This window comes from Silene latifolia, chromosome 10 (assembly GCF_048544455.1).
Source record: "Silene latifolia isolate original U9 population chromosome 10, ASM4854445v1, whole genome shotgun sequence".
Classification (NCBI taxonomy): Eukaryota; Viridiplantae; Streptophyta; class Magnoliopsida; order Caryophyllales; family Caryophyllaceae; genus Silene; species Silene latifolia.
This window is the reverse complement of record NC_133535.1, coordinates 11,679,948-11,694,821: the sequence shown is the minus strand read 5'-3', so window position 1 is coordinate 11,694,821 and position 14,874 is coordinate 11,679,948. Positions and strand designations below refer to the sequence as shown.

Genomic DNA, 14,874 nt, shown 5'->3' with positions numbered 1-14,874 from the left:
GAGTGTACGGAGTTTATGACGACGAGTTAGCTTTGGGCAATCTAGGAGGATAGAAACAAAGCGGTGTTCGAAGGGGAAGGGGGAGGCACTTTGCTCGGGTGGTACGAAGAGTGAGGGAGGCTGCTCGGGAAATGCAAATGTCTCTGCCGAGTGTGTAGACGGGGGAGGCGGAAGAAGGAGGAGAGGAGGGAAGAGGGCGCTGGACTAAACCGAAGCAGGGGAGTGTGAAAGTAAATGTGGATGCGGCGGTACTGGACGGTGTTGGAGTGGGATGGGGATGTGTTGGTAGAGATGACAATGGGAAAGTAAGGTGGTGTGCAGTCACGCAACAACGAGATGAGCTGAGTGTGGCTATGGCGGAAGCGATGGGCATATGGCATGGAATGCGAAAGGCACTTGAACGAGCAAATTTGAACATTGAAGTTGAAAGCGATCGTAAGGTGGTGGTTGAGGCTTTGCGGCGGAAAACAAGGGACGAAGTGATTTTGTTTGGTTTATGATGACATTTACTTATTATGTAATTCTTTTCATAGTGTGTGCTTTTCTTTTACGCGTAGGAAAAACAATATGGTAGCTCATAAACTTGCTCACTTGGGCCCGTGGTCGAGGGGGCCGACGTGCGTGGTCAGAAACGATTCCGTTGGATGTTGTCTGTTTGGCGGATCGGGATTTAGAATCAATATAGTTTTCCCCACTGGGGTTACTTTCAAAAAAAAAAATATGTTTTCCCTTAATGATGTCTTGTTACGGAGTCATTTGTTTACTCAAACTTGTTAAAGTCATAATTAATCATGTTCTAATCATTGAGAATTAATTAAGTTTGTAATCCAACATCAATCCATACCTAATTGTATAAAAAACCTTTTTCAAAAAAAAAAACAATTAATTAAATCGTTTAATTTAAAAGATGGGTATTAATAAACGTAATTGCTCTTTAATTGACGAGTTTTACTCATTCATAGATTTTTTGTCATATCTTTTCCTAACACTAGCATTCTCAATAAAAATCTTCTCTTCTCTCTCTACACCCTTATCAACTTCCAAATTCTCCAATTATGAATCATAACTCTCAAATTCAACAATTTCTTTTGTCATCAATTACATCATTCATCCAAAAATTTATTTGAATGCATTATTTTGTCATTAATTGAAGATTTTTAAGAGTAAGCAAACAAAAATTCGCACTATCAGTGATTGAATGTTGATTTAGGTGTGTATGATTCGTCAATTGAAAATATAAATTCAGAGTCTTTACAAAAGCGATTGACGTTTTGATAGAAAAATTGAAGTGGGTAAGTTGATTTGAGTTTGTTAATGGCTTCCAAGCCTTTTTTTTTTTCAAATGATTTAGCCATTATTGAAGGGGTTTTGAAGGTTGAAATGGCGAGTGAAGTGTGCGACGGTGATAGCGATGGCGGGTGGTATGGCGACCGACGTGACAACAGTGATTGGATTGGCTGGTGGGCGACAATGATGAGGGTGTGTTAAGTGGTTTCTAGGGTGGTGACTAGTGGTCACATCCGACGGTGGTGGAGGGAGTCACGGTCGGCGTTGGTGGGCCCCTAATTGGTGTTTTCATTTTTTAGTAAATTGACTTGTGATAAAATGAATTGTTGACGGAGTGAATGAGATGTAAAAATGAGAGGGCTAAAAAAGTCATTTTCGTTCATGAAAGAGTAAAAGCCGTCCATGAATGAGCATCACCCATAAACGTAATTGTTGATAAAACGAAGAGATTACTTGTTATATGTGTAAATTACGGTTCATAATTGTCGAATTATTAACGAATTGTTTAGATTTTGAGAGAGAAGGGAGAGAACTCTTAAATTCTTTTCGAAGACGAATAGTAGTTATGCAATATTAAGGGCTGAGTGTGTGATTGTGTGAAGTATAGTAAACTTGTGCGGGGTTTTAGCAAGTACTTTTTATGCTTTTTCATGGACATGATTTATTCAATCATGTACATGAATGACTATTACACCCTTGTCATTTCTACGCCCTCATTTTCCATCTTATTTCAATCCAATAAATCTCTCAATTACTGACATCAACCAACCATAGACCAGACTATAACCACCGCACGACGCAGACCATCAGACTACCGCGTCTCCTCTCCCAGACCATTGGTCATTCCATTATCGGCCAAATCACCCCCTCATGTCCCACCCGCAACACCTAGACCACCGTCAGACGATCCCTTTGATGCCATAAGTGTCGACGAGTTTTACACCAGGCTAGCCCAATCTTTGACGGTCGAATTTCTGGTATCAAATATTCACGTTTCAACAGTGGGCCTGGTAAAATCAACCCGACCCAAAAAGGCTAATTCGAGACCCGAAATTGGCCAGAACCACAATACCTGAATATGACCCGACCTGAACATGACCCGAGCTTTCTTAACCCGTAATTGACCCGACCCGAAACTATTAAACCCGAAAATGACCCGACAAAACATAACTCTAATTGACCAAAAAAGACTTGAAATGACTTTTTATCTCTTAATCATTGACCCGACCCGAAAAAATCCGAAAATGACCTAACCAACAGGGGCGGATTTGGGGGGGGGGGGGAGTGAGGGCACGTGCCCTCACGTGACCAAAAAAAAAAATTAAAAAAAAAAGACGATATTTGAATTTTAATGTATAAATGTTGTCTGCAAATTTTTTTTTTCTTATTGTGCCCCCTTTACTCAAATCCTAGATACGCCACTGCTAACCAACATATCGAAATAGACCGAAACCCAAAATAACCCGACACGACCAGAATTAAACTGAAAATATAAGAAACCCGAACTGACCGACCCAAACTGTCCCCACCCGAACCCGACCCAATTGATATTTTGCCATGACTAGGCAGAGGTCAATACAACGTTGACTTTCCTTATAAAATCGATCTGTCATTCCCTTGCTTATGCCATTGAAGTCAGTAGGAGATTCGGTATCATCATGACATCATTGACAAGCCTAAATATGATTAATTAAGCACAAAATCTCATTATAGACGGCATATATTCGTCTATAACTAAAGATGGGTCAAATATAATACCACATTCTTAATAGAACAAACAAAAAGGGGGTGGTGGGGGCTAAAAATGTCACCACTTTCAAGCTATATAACCCGTCTTTAGCTGTAGACGGATGAATATATTCGTCTATAGCTAGACTAGCTGTTAATTAAGTAATTTGACGAATTTAATTAATTTTGTGAGAAAGAAAATTAAAAAGAATTTATTTACTTGTTTTTTTGAAGGGAAGACAAGTATGAAAAAGTAATGTCTAAAAATTTAGCAAGTACGTTATTTTTGCCTTTAGTCACATCATCTGGTCAACTGATTATTTCTAGCTAAGTTATACGCTACCTTCGTATTAACGCAAGTAAAGTCAACCTTTGCCCAATTTGTTTAACTATGTTTTGGCCATCGTTAATTGATTTTTCTGCCAATTTCACATTTAAATAGAAAAAGGCAAAAACCAAAATACAAGCTTTTGAATTTTGTATTGCAATATAATTTTTTTTAGTGCTACGAATGAATAAGGTTGTCGAAACAAAACAACATCATACCTTAATCTCAAAATGATTTGGGGTCGACTGACATGAATCATCCTTTTAGAACCGTCCATGGGTGAATGCACACCTCAAAATACGAAAATATAGAAAAGCAAAAGTGAAAAACAAAAAGGGAGTGAAACATAATACAAAAGAAGGTAAACTTGAGGTTTTAAAATCGAAGTCCGGATTTCTTTTATAAAACTTAAAATTTAAATCGAGAATAAAGATACAACGATTTGAAAATCAAAGTAAAATTTAAGGGTCCGAAAAACCTTAAAAGTGAACCAAGTATTAACATATAGGAAAATTGTTGGTAAAAAGGTGTAATAAAACCGAAAAGAACAAATACATTTTTAAAAATTAAATAAAAAACATTAAATATTTTAAATAACGTCAAAATTAAAACAAATTTCATTTTCTTCACAAAGGAAGAGTAAAGTCATTTAAATTCAAAACAAATTTAATTTATTCCCCCCAAAAAAAAAATAATTTAGGTCATAACTTTTCAGGAGTAAAGGTGAATATTTTTTTCATGAGACTAGAAGAGGCCCAAAATAATTTTGAGATTACGAATGTTAAACTCAGTTCATAAATATCACGAATTATTTTCGTATTGGATGTTGACATTGGATGCCTCATTTGCTAGAGCTATGTTCTTGAAACCTTTTGAACGTGCATGCTATTAGCAACTTCTCGTATTTGATGTGGTTACGTCCTTGCATGTCGAAGCTTCGGACTTGTTTTTATTATAAAAAAAGTAAAAAACACACATTTTGACTTGCCATGTCCAAATGAAGATTCACATTGTATAAAGAGTCGGATTAAATTACAATACTACATTGTCTACATCAAGTATGAAAATAAACATTCACATTGTATATATATATCAGACAATTTTATTGCTAGTATATAAACTATAACGACCTCCCTACACCTAAAGGCAATCAGACATGCGGTACATTTTGAAGTTTTAAATCCTTAATAGATGATATGATTTCTCAAGATGAAGGAGTAATTATGTCGCCGGAGCTACGAAATCAGTTAGTTAATATTATCAGAAATACTCCATGGAATTATGCAATATTTTGGAGACTGTCATTAAAACAACCAGGGTAATTAATCCTCTTTTTTTTAGTTTACCGAGACTTAGTACCATCTGGTGACGTCATCTCATGATATTGCCTTATACACTCGCATGTGGTTGACTAAAGTACCCTCTTTCTTTCCGGGTTGTTTTTATCTAAGACTTAAAATGTTTGCAGGGTGATAGAATGGGGTGAAGGCTACTGTAACGAAGACACGAAAGGGAAGCCGTCATCAAAGTCGTCTGAAGTTCATACCGATAATTTAGGAGTACAGAGAAGTGAGCAGTTGAGAAAACTGTATGAGTCAATGTTAGAAGGTAAATTATGTGAACAAGGAAAAAAGAAAACTTCTGCCACTTTGTCTTTGGAAGACCTCTCTGATTTGGAATGGTATTACTTGCTTTGTATGTCCTTCACATTCAAATATGGCCAAAGGTAATTAATCAATCTCTACGTCTCAATCATTTGTATGCGCATGGCCGCAACAATTTTTGATGGTATTACTTGCTTTGTATGTCCTTTTCATGATTTTTGACACATGAATAAGGCTGCGTACATCTGATCCTATACCAAAGCCTTTAAAACTCTGAGCTAATGTGTTAGTATTTAACCGATTTCATTATTAACCCGATTTATCATGGTAGGTAGATTATGATAGTAATGATAAGTAGTCTTCCAAATATTTATCAGTTTACCAGGAAGGGCATACTCAACTGGACAGCATATATGGCTTTGTGATGCTCAGACGACTGATACCGATGTATTTACACGATCTTTACTGGCAAAGGTTAGACATTTACACCATGCATCATAAATTCATACTCTCATTTTAGACCGTCTTAACTCTTAAGCTTAAAACGGCCTCTTTTAATGCGATGTGGTTCATTTAATGCTAGCTAGAATGACTATCTTATAAGTTTAAGACGGTTTTAAACAAGACTAACTCAAAGTGTGTTTTTATTTGGTGACGACTGTACATGATTGCTCCACAATAATATGGATCTTCCCAGAGCGCATCTGTACAGGTACGATATCAACCGACCCCTTAAAGTCTTCTTCCTTGAAATTCTGTTCTGTGTTACTAGTCTCAGTCTATGACTCGGTTCCATTCCGGTTTGCAGACTGTAATTTGTTTTCCACACATGGGAGGTGTGATTGAGCTAGGTTCAACAAACCTGGTAAGAAATACACCACTACAATGCAACTACAAATTCCTACTTCCTTTTACAACAACAACAACAACAACAACATTACCCCAGTGCCTCAATGGCTCCCCCAAATTGCGGGGTAAGGGGGGGTCGGATGTACGCAGCCTTACCCTTGTGTTAATAACACAAAGAGGCTGTTTCCGAATGACCCAAGATGAAAATTGCGTCGAGAACTGCATCGAAGGACCACTACTTCACAAGAGAAAGAAGCGCAGCCACTTTAGTGAGCCATTTTGCTTTATTCCATCATAATCCAGAACCAAAGAGTAATTAATCTTTGGCTCCATTGGAAATATGGAGATAAATTCCTACTTCCTTTTAATGCACTAAATTTCATTTTCTGATATGATACTGCAAGATTTCCGAGGACTTGAAGCTTATTGAAGATATAGTAATGACGCCACGAGATGTCATAAAACCAGTTTGTTCCCAACTAGATTCAAGCAGTACAGTTCATTCCAGGAACCATCTGGTGGATATAATACCAAACATTGATTTTACTGAAGATCATATGTTTTCTAAGGAAATTGAAAATGCAGTAAACCAAGAAGATATGAACATATGTTCAATGGATAGTTCCGAGACCCTTAATTTGGATATTCATTATAAAACGGGTATGGACCGGATAATTGGAGACCAAAACAGGTTTAATTCCGGTTACCTATTTGGAGTACCGTTTAGCGGTGCTTTTAGGTACTCAGAAAGCCTAATGGTTCAGGAAAATGATGATAATCTTAAGAAACCACAACATTATGGTCTACAAGAGTTGCATTCTACCGAGCAGGATAGGATAGACAACGTACCCTTATACGCTTCTGAGGAAAGACGAGAGCTTGAGGAGCTTGAGGGGAGACAGAATGGACTAGACTTTGGGATGGATTCGGAAAGTTCAAGTGCAGCAAATGGGTTGGATAAGGCCATTGAAGCGGATCTCATGGAGTTATTAGATATTGAAGTCCGCTTTGTGAATGACGAGGTTCAAGTTGAAATGAGTTGTGTGTTGAGGGAGTATTTGTTGCTTGATATTCTGAAAACCTTGCATAATCTCAACCTTGATACACTCACAGTTCAGTCGTCGACATATGGTGGAGCTCTTTTCTTGTCCCTTAAAGCCAAGGTTTGTCCTAAACCCAACAAACATCAAACTTTGGATAAAGTGTTAGTTTCCTTAACTAGTAAAAGACATTAAATAACCGTGATGATAAACTGGGTTCAAAACTAGTCAACATTAAACCGCCCTTGAGCCGTAAAGGCTCCAGTCTATAGCCAATAGCCTTAAACCCATGTTGAAATACAGATAAGACTGTTAATAGATTGCCCTTAGGCCATAACTAGTTTAACAATACAACTGCAAAAAATCGAGAGGATGATTTTGATGAAAAAAAAAATCACATTTTCGAGGCCTTTAGAAATGGAGGAATTTATATTTCTGCGCAAATTGGATATTATTCGATTAGTTTTACGACACTGAAGCTACTTTTAAACAATTTCAGTTCAGGGGAACAGCATTTGCATCAGAAGGGATGATCAAACAAGCTCTAAGAAGAATTACCAGCATGTACTGAGAAGAAAACTCGATTTTATTTTGATTTGTATTTATATTATTGCATTATTTACATACAGTAATTTCTCGTGTTCTTAGTCTTGTACAAATATCTCACTTACATATGTTACGAACTTCTCAGTACATTGCCATTGATCTCATTCTATAGATAGGATGTGATTAAAACGCAGATTCCTGTTGAAATACTTAACATACCAGCTTTAGTTAATCGTAAAATGTTGCTGTTTCTTCTAGTTAGTAGCGAAGAGAGAGGCGAATAGGGATAAATGGAGAGCCGCACTTCACGTGTTTTCAATCTTTGGCGGCTTCATGCCTAAATCCTAATGACTCGAGGCACTGAGAGGGAGGGTTCCTCGAACATCAGAAATAATATTTTGAGTACTTTATTAATTCTGTATGATAACAACTTTCAAAACTACAATATTTGTATGATAGTATCTTTATCTGCAACACCAGAAACAATTTTTTCCGGGTCCAACACTACTTCCACGAAAAAAAATATAGATGCATTTGATTCTTCCAAAAAGTTGTGTGTGATAAACTACAACTTTGCAAGTAAAGAAAACAGCCTTCACCTTATGTTAGGTTAAGATCATCTTTTACAACTTTGTTTTCTCTTTCTCCTTGCTCTTTTTAGAATCCGATCAGCCTCTTCATCCACTCGGTGATTGTCTGCATTTCCAGGAAACGTGATACAGTTAACTGAGTTGTGCCGAAGTCTGGCTACTGGAGGGTCCTTGTGTAGGAACATGGGTTCCAAGACATCGTAAACACAACTTTATTTTGCATTTTGCCCAACTTTGAGGTTTGAAAAAAAAAAAAAAAAACTACTCCCTCCGTCCCGGTCATTTGCTGTCCTTTGGTTTTGGCACAAAGACCAAGGAAAGAGGAGAGGGTCAATTACTAAATGACAAGTGGAACAAATTGAGTGTGAATGATCAAATTACTCATCAAGTTCATTCTTAAAATAGAAAGGACAACAAATGACTGAGATACCCAAAAGTGGAAAAAGACAACAAATGACCGGGACAGCCAGTAGTCACTAAGAATTTCACTGTAAACATATTTATGGGTTTGACAGTTTGTGGCCAAATAAAAGCAAAATGGAGTTGCAAATGGTGTGAGCTGGGAGGATGCATCAACTAAATTGAAAAACTTACCTAGTTCTTTTTCGATGATAAAGCATGAGAAGTCTTCATCTGACTCTTCATCCAAACTGAAGACAATTCCCTGCTGTCTAGCCTGCAATTGATCATCATTCCTCTATCAGGCTCTAAAGTATATTTCAGACATTCAGCTACATTCGTAAGCTGTCGAAATATGTTGTAATCCAAAATTCCCAAGTAAAGTTACTCATTTAACATATATATGTTGAGTTTGGTAATATCTGATATGTACCAGTGGAGAGATCCTTCTTTGTAACAGATTCCTGCAGGAATTTCCATATTGATTTGATAAAGCTCCTTGCTCAGCTTTAACAGTTGTCCAGCCTAGTTCGATCTTTGGGGCAAGATGACCTTGCTTGGAAATTTTTAGGGGTTCAGATTCCCTGTAATCATGGCAAACAGAACAGTAATAAGACGCTAGATACAAACACGAAATGATTAAATGTGACTAAGAAAAACAACGGTTTTCCAAATTTGATAATGGTTTAGTCTTATATGAATGTGCTGCCAAATTAGTCGAATAACAACACCGTCAATGACAGGTTGAATTATGACAACAAAATAAAAAGAAGGAAAGGAAAGCCCGATAAAGTCAATATACAAAGAAAGTCCTAACAACAACAACAACATCAGAGCCTTAATCCCAAAATAGTCCTAACAAAAGATGAAAAAATTAGTGCAGGGTAGCCGCCTAATCCGGTTTAATACGGAGTAATGTAAATGAAGACTCACTTCTTCCTCAACAACTTCACCTTATCTTTCATGCAAAAAATTATTCATGAAAATAAGTGTAAAACTTTGTCTACCGGTTTTTTTCCCCAATGACCAGTAAGGGTATCGATTTGAGTTCTTCGCAAATGAGAAATAATAAGAATAACATCTGCTGGACATAAAAGTCAGCATAGCTTGGGTGGATAAATACCCGAAAGACTATTTAGTCACTCCACACTTCCACAGATGGCAGATGGCAGATACAAACTTTTGAAAGAAAACATCCAGAAATACGGTATTTAAAGTTCCGTGCTGCCTTTGACTGTAATATGTAAACTATGGCAACACAAACGTGTTCTTGGTTCAAAAATGTGAAGAACTTGTGTTTATTTGGATACCTCATACCTTCTGAAAAGTGGCCTCTGCGACGAACAATCACCGCCAGTAACCTGAAAAGTCGGTTGCTTAACATGGAATTATAAAGAAGTCCGCTGTGTTATACTGGCCACGTAAGAATAATGTGAAAGACAGCCTTAAAGACAACCTTAGGAGGGAGAATAGCAAGGGGAAGATGCTTTTGATTTAAGGACTTCAGGCTGCAGATGATTGTCTGTTCACAAAAGAGTTAGAAATAGCACATTTCTCGCTTGAATTGGACAGTAACAGCAGATTTTGCACAATATTTATCACACATATAACACTGACAAGAATAGGAATCGTACAATAAAAAAAGGCAATTTCTAACTCTCAGCTAGTCAGGTGTAATATTTCAAGCTCATTTTAGAAAACTATCTCAAATTTTGAGAAGAAGGTGGCATGTGATAGTCACAATGGTACGTGACAATGTGACATGCCTGCAGGTCTTCAGAGAAGCATTTTGAAAGGTCTTCAGTCTGTTCTCGAACATTAGCCTCCATTTGCTCCAACAAAGTCATAACTTTAGACATCATCTCTTGCATCTTTTCCTGTGGTGTAATGCGGCTTAATTGATTGTTAATTGATCTCAAACCTGCATCCAGGCTAGTTCTGATCTCTTCCTGGCCCCGATTCTGGTAAAAAAAATTAAAACTTATTAAAAGAAATTTGCATAGATGTAAGTACTTCAAACATAAGCTATGGACTGTACCAAAATATGAAGGGAATCATCATGAGCAATTGACTTCTGACGTATGCCTTCCACTAAACAAGATTAAATTTAAGTATCAGTCGATAAGCTAGATGTTAATTTTTTTTTTAAAAAAAACTGGCGGTTCAAGTTTTTCCTTATACACTGTAAAAGTGTAAATCTTAATCTCACCTGAAAGTGATAGCTCTTTTGTTCCTTTGTTTACTTGCATGACATCAGCCTGAACAGAGTCCAAGATCATGCCTAATCTGCTAAGCAATGTTTCCATTGTAGCCACTTTATGTTCAAGTTCACCACTTAGCTGGCCTGCAGGAACATTACACAAGTCATTACATAAATCAATGCTTGTGTGCAGAGGACAAACTATTTCGTCACTTCATATCTTCGATATTTTCCTTCAGAAAGTGGCAAAATTTAAAGGAACATGATGACAAAGGCCATGATACAACAGTGCCCCTTTTACTTTTCTCTCTCTCCATATCCTAGACTCCAGTTATGTATGGAGGTAGCTTCATGATTCACATTAAAATTAGTTCCCAACAAGACGACCAGCAGATACTTAAAAAAAAAAACATTCGGAAAAGGAATTTGTAAGATAGGAGTACCAAATAAGCAAAGAGAGTAATTGATCAAAAACAATTACTCACGTTAAAACTTGAAACATTACACCACTGCTATGTGATTCACAGTACTAGAGGATTGTGTATACTAGTAACGTTAAGAAAGTAACTGAGACAATGATGCCAGGTCTACTCCTGATAGATAGGACTCGTACATACATTTCTGATCTGGTAGAGAAGTGGAGCTCCATCTGCGTGTTAAATTAGCAGAAGACATGGACATCGGCAACTGGCTTTCTTCACGAGGGTAGGAGGCGGGAGCAAGGCAGGAAACTCTTTTCACCGAGTTATCTTTGTCCTGTGAGCCAAATCTCTGCAAAGTGGCAACAATAAATGCAGTTCACATGCCAAAATCTGATGACACAACAATCAATTGAGCGCAAATCACAACAGACTGAAACAGAAACATATTCAGGCCTAAAAGTCTAGTGTTTTTGGATGATGAGGATTCAGGCCTTATTAAGCACAGATGTATCACGAATTTGGGATTGCAATGGACCACACTCCAACATCCATTTTAAGGTAAACTTCTCATCCAAAAAAGTACAACGATATACTCCCTTCGTCCCAGTCAATTGTTGTCCTTTCATTTTGGCACAAAGACCAAGGAAAGAGGAAGGGACCAATGACTAAATGACAAGTGGAACAAATTGGGTGTGAATGATCAAATTGCTCGTCAAGTTCAATCTTAAAATAGAAAGGACAACAATTGACTAAGACACCCCAAAATGGAAAAGGACAACAAATGACCGGGACAGAGGGAGTAGCTTTTTAGCCCAGGGCAGAAGAGGAATATCGTCTTCAATCTTATAAAAGGATAAGCCTGATAACCTGAATAAGTCATGCTCGATAAGTCTATTCCTCGATTTATTGAATATAAATTTCGATGATTGTCAAAGGAAACCTAGAAACACATGACTTGTTAAACAGAAAAGAAAGAGTAATGACAATAACTTTACGATATTACTTTCTTCATTTCAGTTCAGTGTATCCATAGTAAGAAAATCGACGAATCAGCACATAGAACCCTAAGTCCCTAACAGGCTACATAAAATCAATTTTCACTAGGCAGCAATAAACTTGAACAATTACTAGCTTACAACGAAACATAACTTACGTTTGAGCACTTGAATATAAGTTCAACCTGGTTGATTCGACTAACATAGTAACTTGTGCAACTGTACCACACGGAAATTCTTAAAATTCACTGTACCTAAGTGACCACTCGATTATACATCCAAACTACTATATTCAGAATCAAATTTGAGCACAAATATCGCATCAAAGTCACAAAATCCAGCAATTCATGTCTTCACCTAAATATGCTTACATCGTTCCACTTTCAAGTACTCCGATTAAACAAACAAACAAACAAACAAACACCTTAACTTATCATGACGAAAAACTTGCTAAATCACCTAAGTGATCCACATCCTTCCACTTACAAGTACCGCCTCTTTTCAAATCATTTCCATACGTTTGTTCAAAATTATGCTCACAGATTACGGAAATAACTTGAAAAGAGCGAGTACACTTCATAATAAACGTTTCAAGAGGCAAAAACACGCCAAATTGTTACGGAGCGCATTAATTTGACAAATTCTAGCTTAACCTAGTTAATTTCGCATCAAACTTGAAGTATAAAAGCGGAAGAAATAAAGAATGAGCTGAATTTCAGAGTAGAGATGTAAAATACTTGATTATCAGTGAGCATTTCATCTAATGCGTTCTGCGATAACTGCGAGAACATCGCATTTTGCTGCGACGAGACTCCTTGAGAAAACGACTGCTGTGACGCTTGCGATCGCGATTGTTGCGCCATTGTCATACTCGATCGCCTTCAAATTAAACGCCAGATAATTACAATTATAATTATAGTATAAAATAACAATTAAACTAAAAAAATCACGAGAATTAGGCTAAATTAGGAAGAAATTAAACCTGGTGTGAGGAGGAAGAACGGAAATAGAATTGAGATCGCAAGCTTTGTTCATCTTTAACTTCATTTCTTCAACAGCTTTAACGAGGTTTTGATCGAAAATTCGAAATTTTAGGGATTGTTGATTTTGTGGGTGAAGTTTAGTGCGTTGAGTATAAATTTTGAGGAGTGACGAGGAGAAGGGCGGGAATGGTGGTTATAAACTTATAATCGGTCAGACTCGAGTCAACTCAGTCAAGACATCTCTTTAGTAGGGTCGTGTAACGTTATCATCGAACCGTAAATCGGGTCCGGATTAAATCGGTTGTAGTTAGGGTTGGGACAAATAAATTATTTTTAATTATCGGTCTAATATTGTTCTTCCTTTTACGAATCCCTTTTCTTTCCTTTAACGAATTGCTTTTATTTTGAAAAATAGTTAATCCCGCGTATGACATTTCCATATACTTATGGACTGCCCAAAATGTAACTAATTTAATAGCAAAAGGATGGAAGTTAAAACCGTGAAACTGTTTAATGAATAATTCACACAAGAAGCAGGGTTATAATGAGTTTTATTCGGTCATAGATACGATTTCTTTCTTGCTTTACAGTTTAGTTCGGTTAGTTGGTCTTTTGTTTCGAGAAAGTTTAATAGCGTTGCTCATGCTTTAGCTCACGAGTGCCCTATGGATAGGAGTGAGGTGTTCCTGGCCGATGCAATGCCCCGCCATATTGTAAAGATTGCTATTTGTGATCTTTATGAAAGGTGCTAATCCTTTATGGGGTTACCTCAAAAAAGAAAAAAAATCTTTTACGTGAATTTGGGGCCGAACAATTTTGTGGCGGGTTATCTGTGCTTTGCCAGGTTGTGATTATGTTTTCAAGAATTTGAGTTTATTGTTCGTAAAGAGGGTGACTAACATGTTATGTATATTTGGGATTTTAGTTGGTGTGTACCTAGTAAAAATCCTGCTCACGTTCATTTGTCATCCTAAAAAAAAAAAAAAAAAAATACTCCCTCTATTTTGATCATTTATTTACCTATTTTATTTTAAAATATCCAATTTATTTGTTTAACCTTAGTCATTCAATTGCACAACGTAGTTGCTCTTTCATGGACGGATTTTACTCTTTTATGTACTTTTTTTTCATTTTTTTTCCATAGCATGCCCTTTGTTTAGAGAGAAAAAAAAATCTCTCTAATCCTCTTCCTGACATGATTAATTAAATCTGTCAAATTCCACAACTATGGATGCTAATTCTCATATCGATCAAGTAATATTTATAATTATTGAGTTTGTCAAATTATATTATATCAAATTACGGAATTAATCTACACTAATTAAATTAGGGCTTATTTTAAGGCGTCGTCGGCGTTGGAGTGAGGCACGATATGGTGTCCGTCGCCACCGTGAGACAAGGGAGTAAGCAAGATGCCGGCGTAACGCAAGGGAGTAAGACCTGTGCGGCTACATTATTCAGCGAAACTTCAGAAGCCCGTATTGTACCTATTATTAGTTCACACCATTGATCAATCGATAGTGTTAAGTATAGTACTGAATTCACCCAAACAACCAACGACATAATTTGGATCACCAGTACCTAAGCAATTTTCTATTTTTTTTTTTTTGTTAAATATTTTGTAATTTTTTTTTGTTTTTTGCTATTTTGATGGATGGTTGAGGAGGTAGTCAAGATTGGGCGGTGGTGTAGGGGTGGCGGCGATGAAGGTGGTGAATGGTGACAGGTGATGAGGATTGAATGGTGGTAGTGTGGTAGTTAGGGTGAGGAAATTGAAAGAAGTAATTGAATTGGGAATGAAAGAGTAGATGAATTCATTAAAATAAAAGGATATAATCGTCATTTGCGTCTATAAAAGAGTAAAACTCGTTCATGAATGAGCACAACCCTTGCACAATTGTGC

The 14,874-nt window shown here is 36.9% G+C and overlaps 2 protein-coding genes across 3 annotated transcripts; one reads left to right on the top strand and one right to left on the bottom strand.

Moving 5' to 3' along the window:
• Positions 1-353: 353 nt before the first annotated feature.
• On the top strand, positions 354-7,483 carry LOC141607103 (transcription factor EGL1-like). Its single transcript, XM_074426461.1, has 7 exons — positions 354-492; positions 1,352-1,460; positions 4,812-5,069; positions 5,325-5,421; positions 5,756-5,812; positions 6,201-6,959; positions 7,336-7,483. The coding sequence occupies exons 1-7, from the start codon at positions 354-356 to the stop codon at positions 7,405-7,407; spliced, it is 1,491 nt and encodes a 496-aa protein (XP_074282562.1). The 3' UTR covers positions 7,408-7,483.
• LOC141605118 (putative recombination initiation defects 3) lies at positions 6,682-13,141 on the bottom strand. Of its 2 annotated transcripts, XM_074423773.1 has the most exons (12): positions 12,971-13,141; positions 12,726-12,867; positions 11,189-11,342; positions 10,581-10,715; positions 10,410-10,462; positions 10,138-10,332; positions 9,828-9,893; positions 9,689-9,732; positions 8,805-8,955; positions 8,567-8,648; positions 7,982-8,078; positions 6,682-6,987 (listed from the first exon to the last, which is right to left on the bottom strand). In XM_074423773.1, the coding sequence occupies exons 1-11, from the start codon at positions 13,033-13,035 to the stop codon at positions 7,999-8,001; spliced, it is 1,167 nt and encodes a 388-aa protein (XP_074279874.1). In that variant the 5' UTR covers positions 13,036-13,141; the 3' UTR covers positions 6,682-6,987; positions 7,982-7,998. The 2 variants fall into 2 exon arrangements, with proteins under 2 accessions (XP_074279874.1, XP_074279872.1); XM_074423771.1 differs by lacking the exon at positions 6,682-6,987 and having other exon boundaries at positions 7,788-8,078.
• Positions 13,142-14,874: the final 1,733 nt, after the last annotated feature.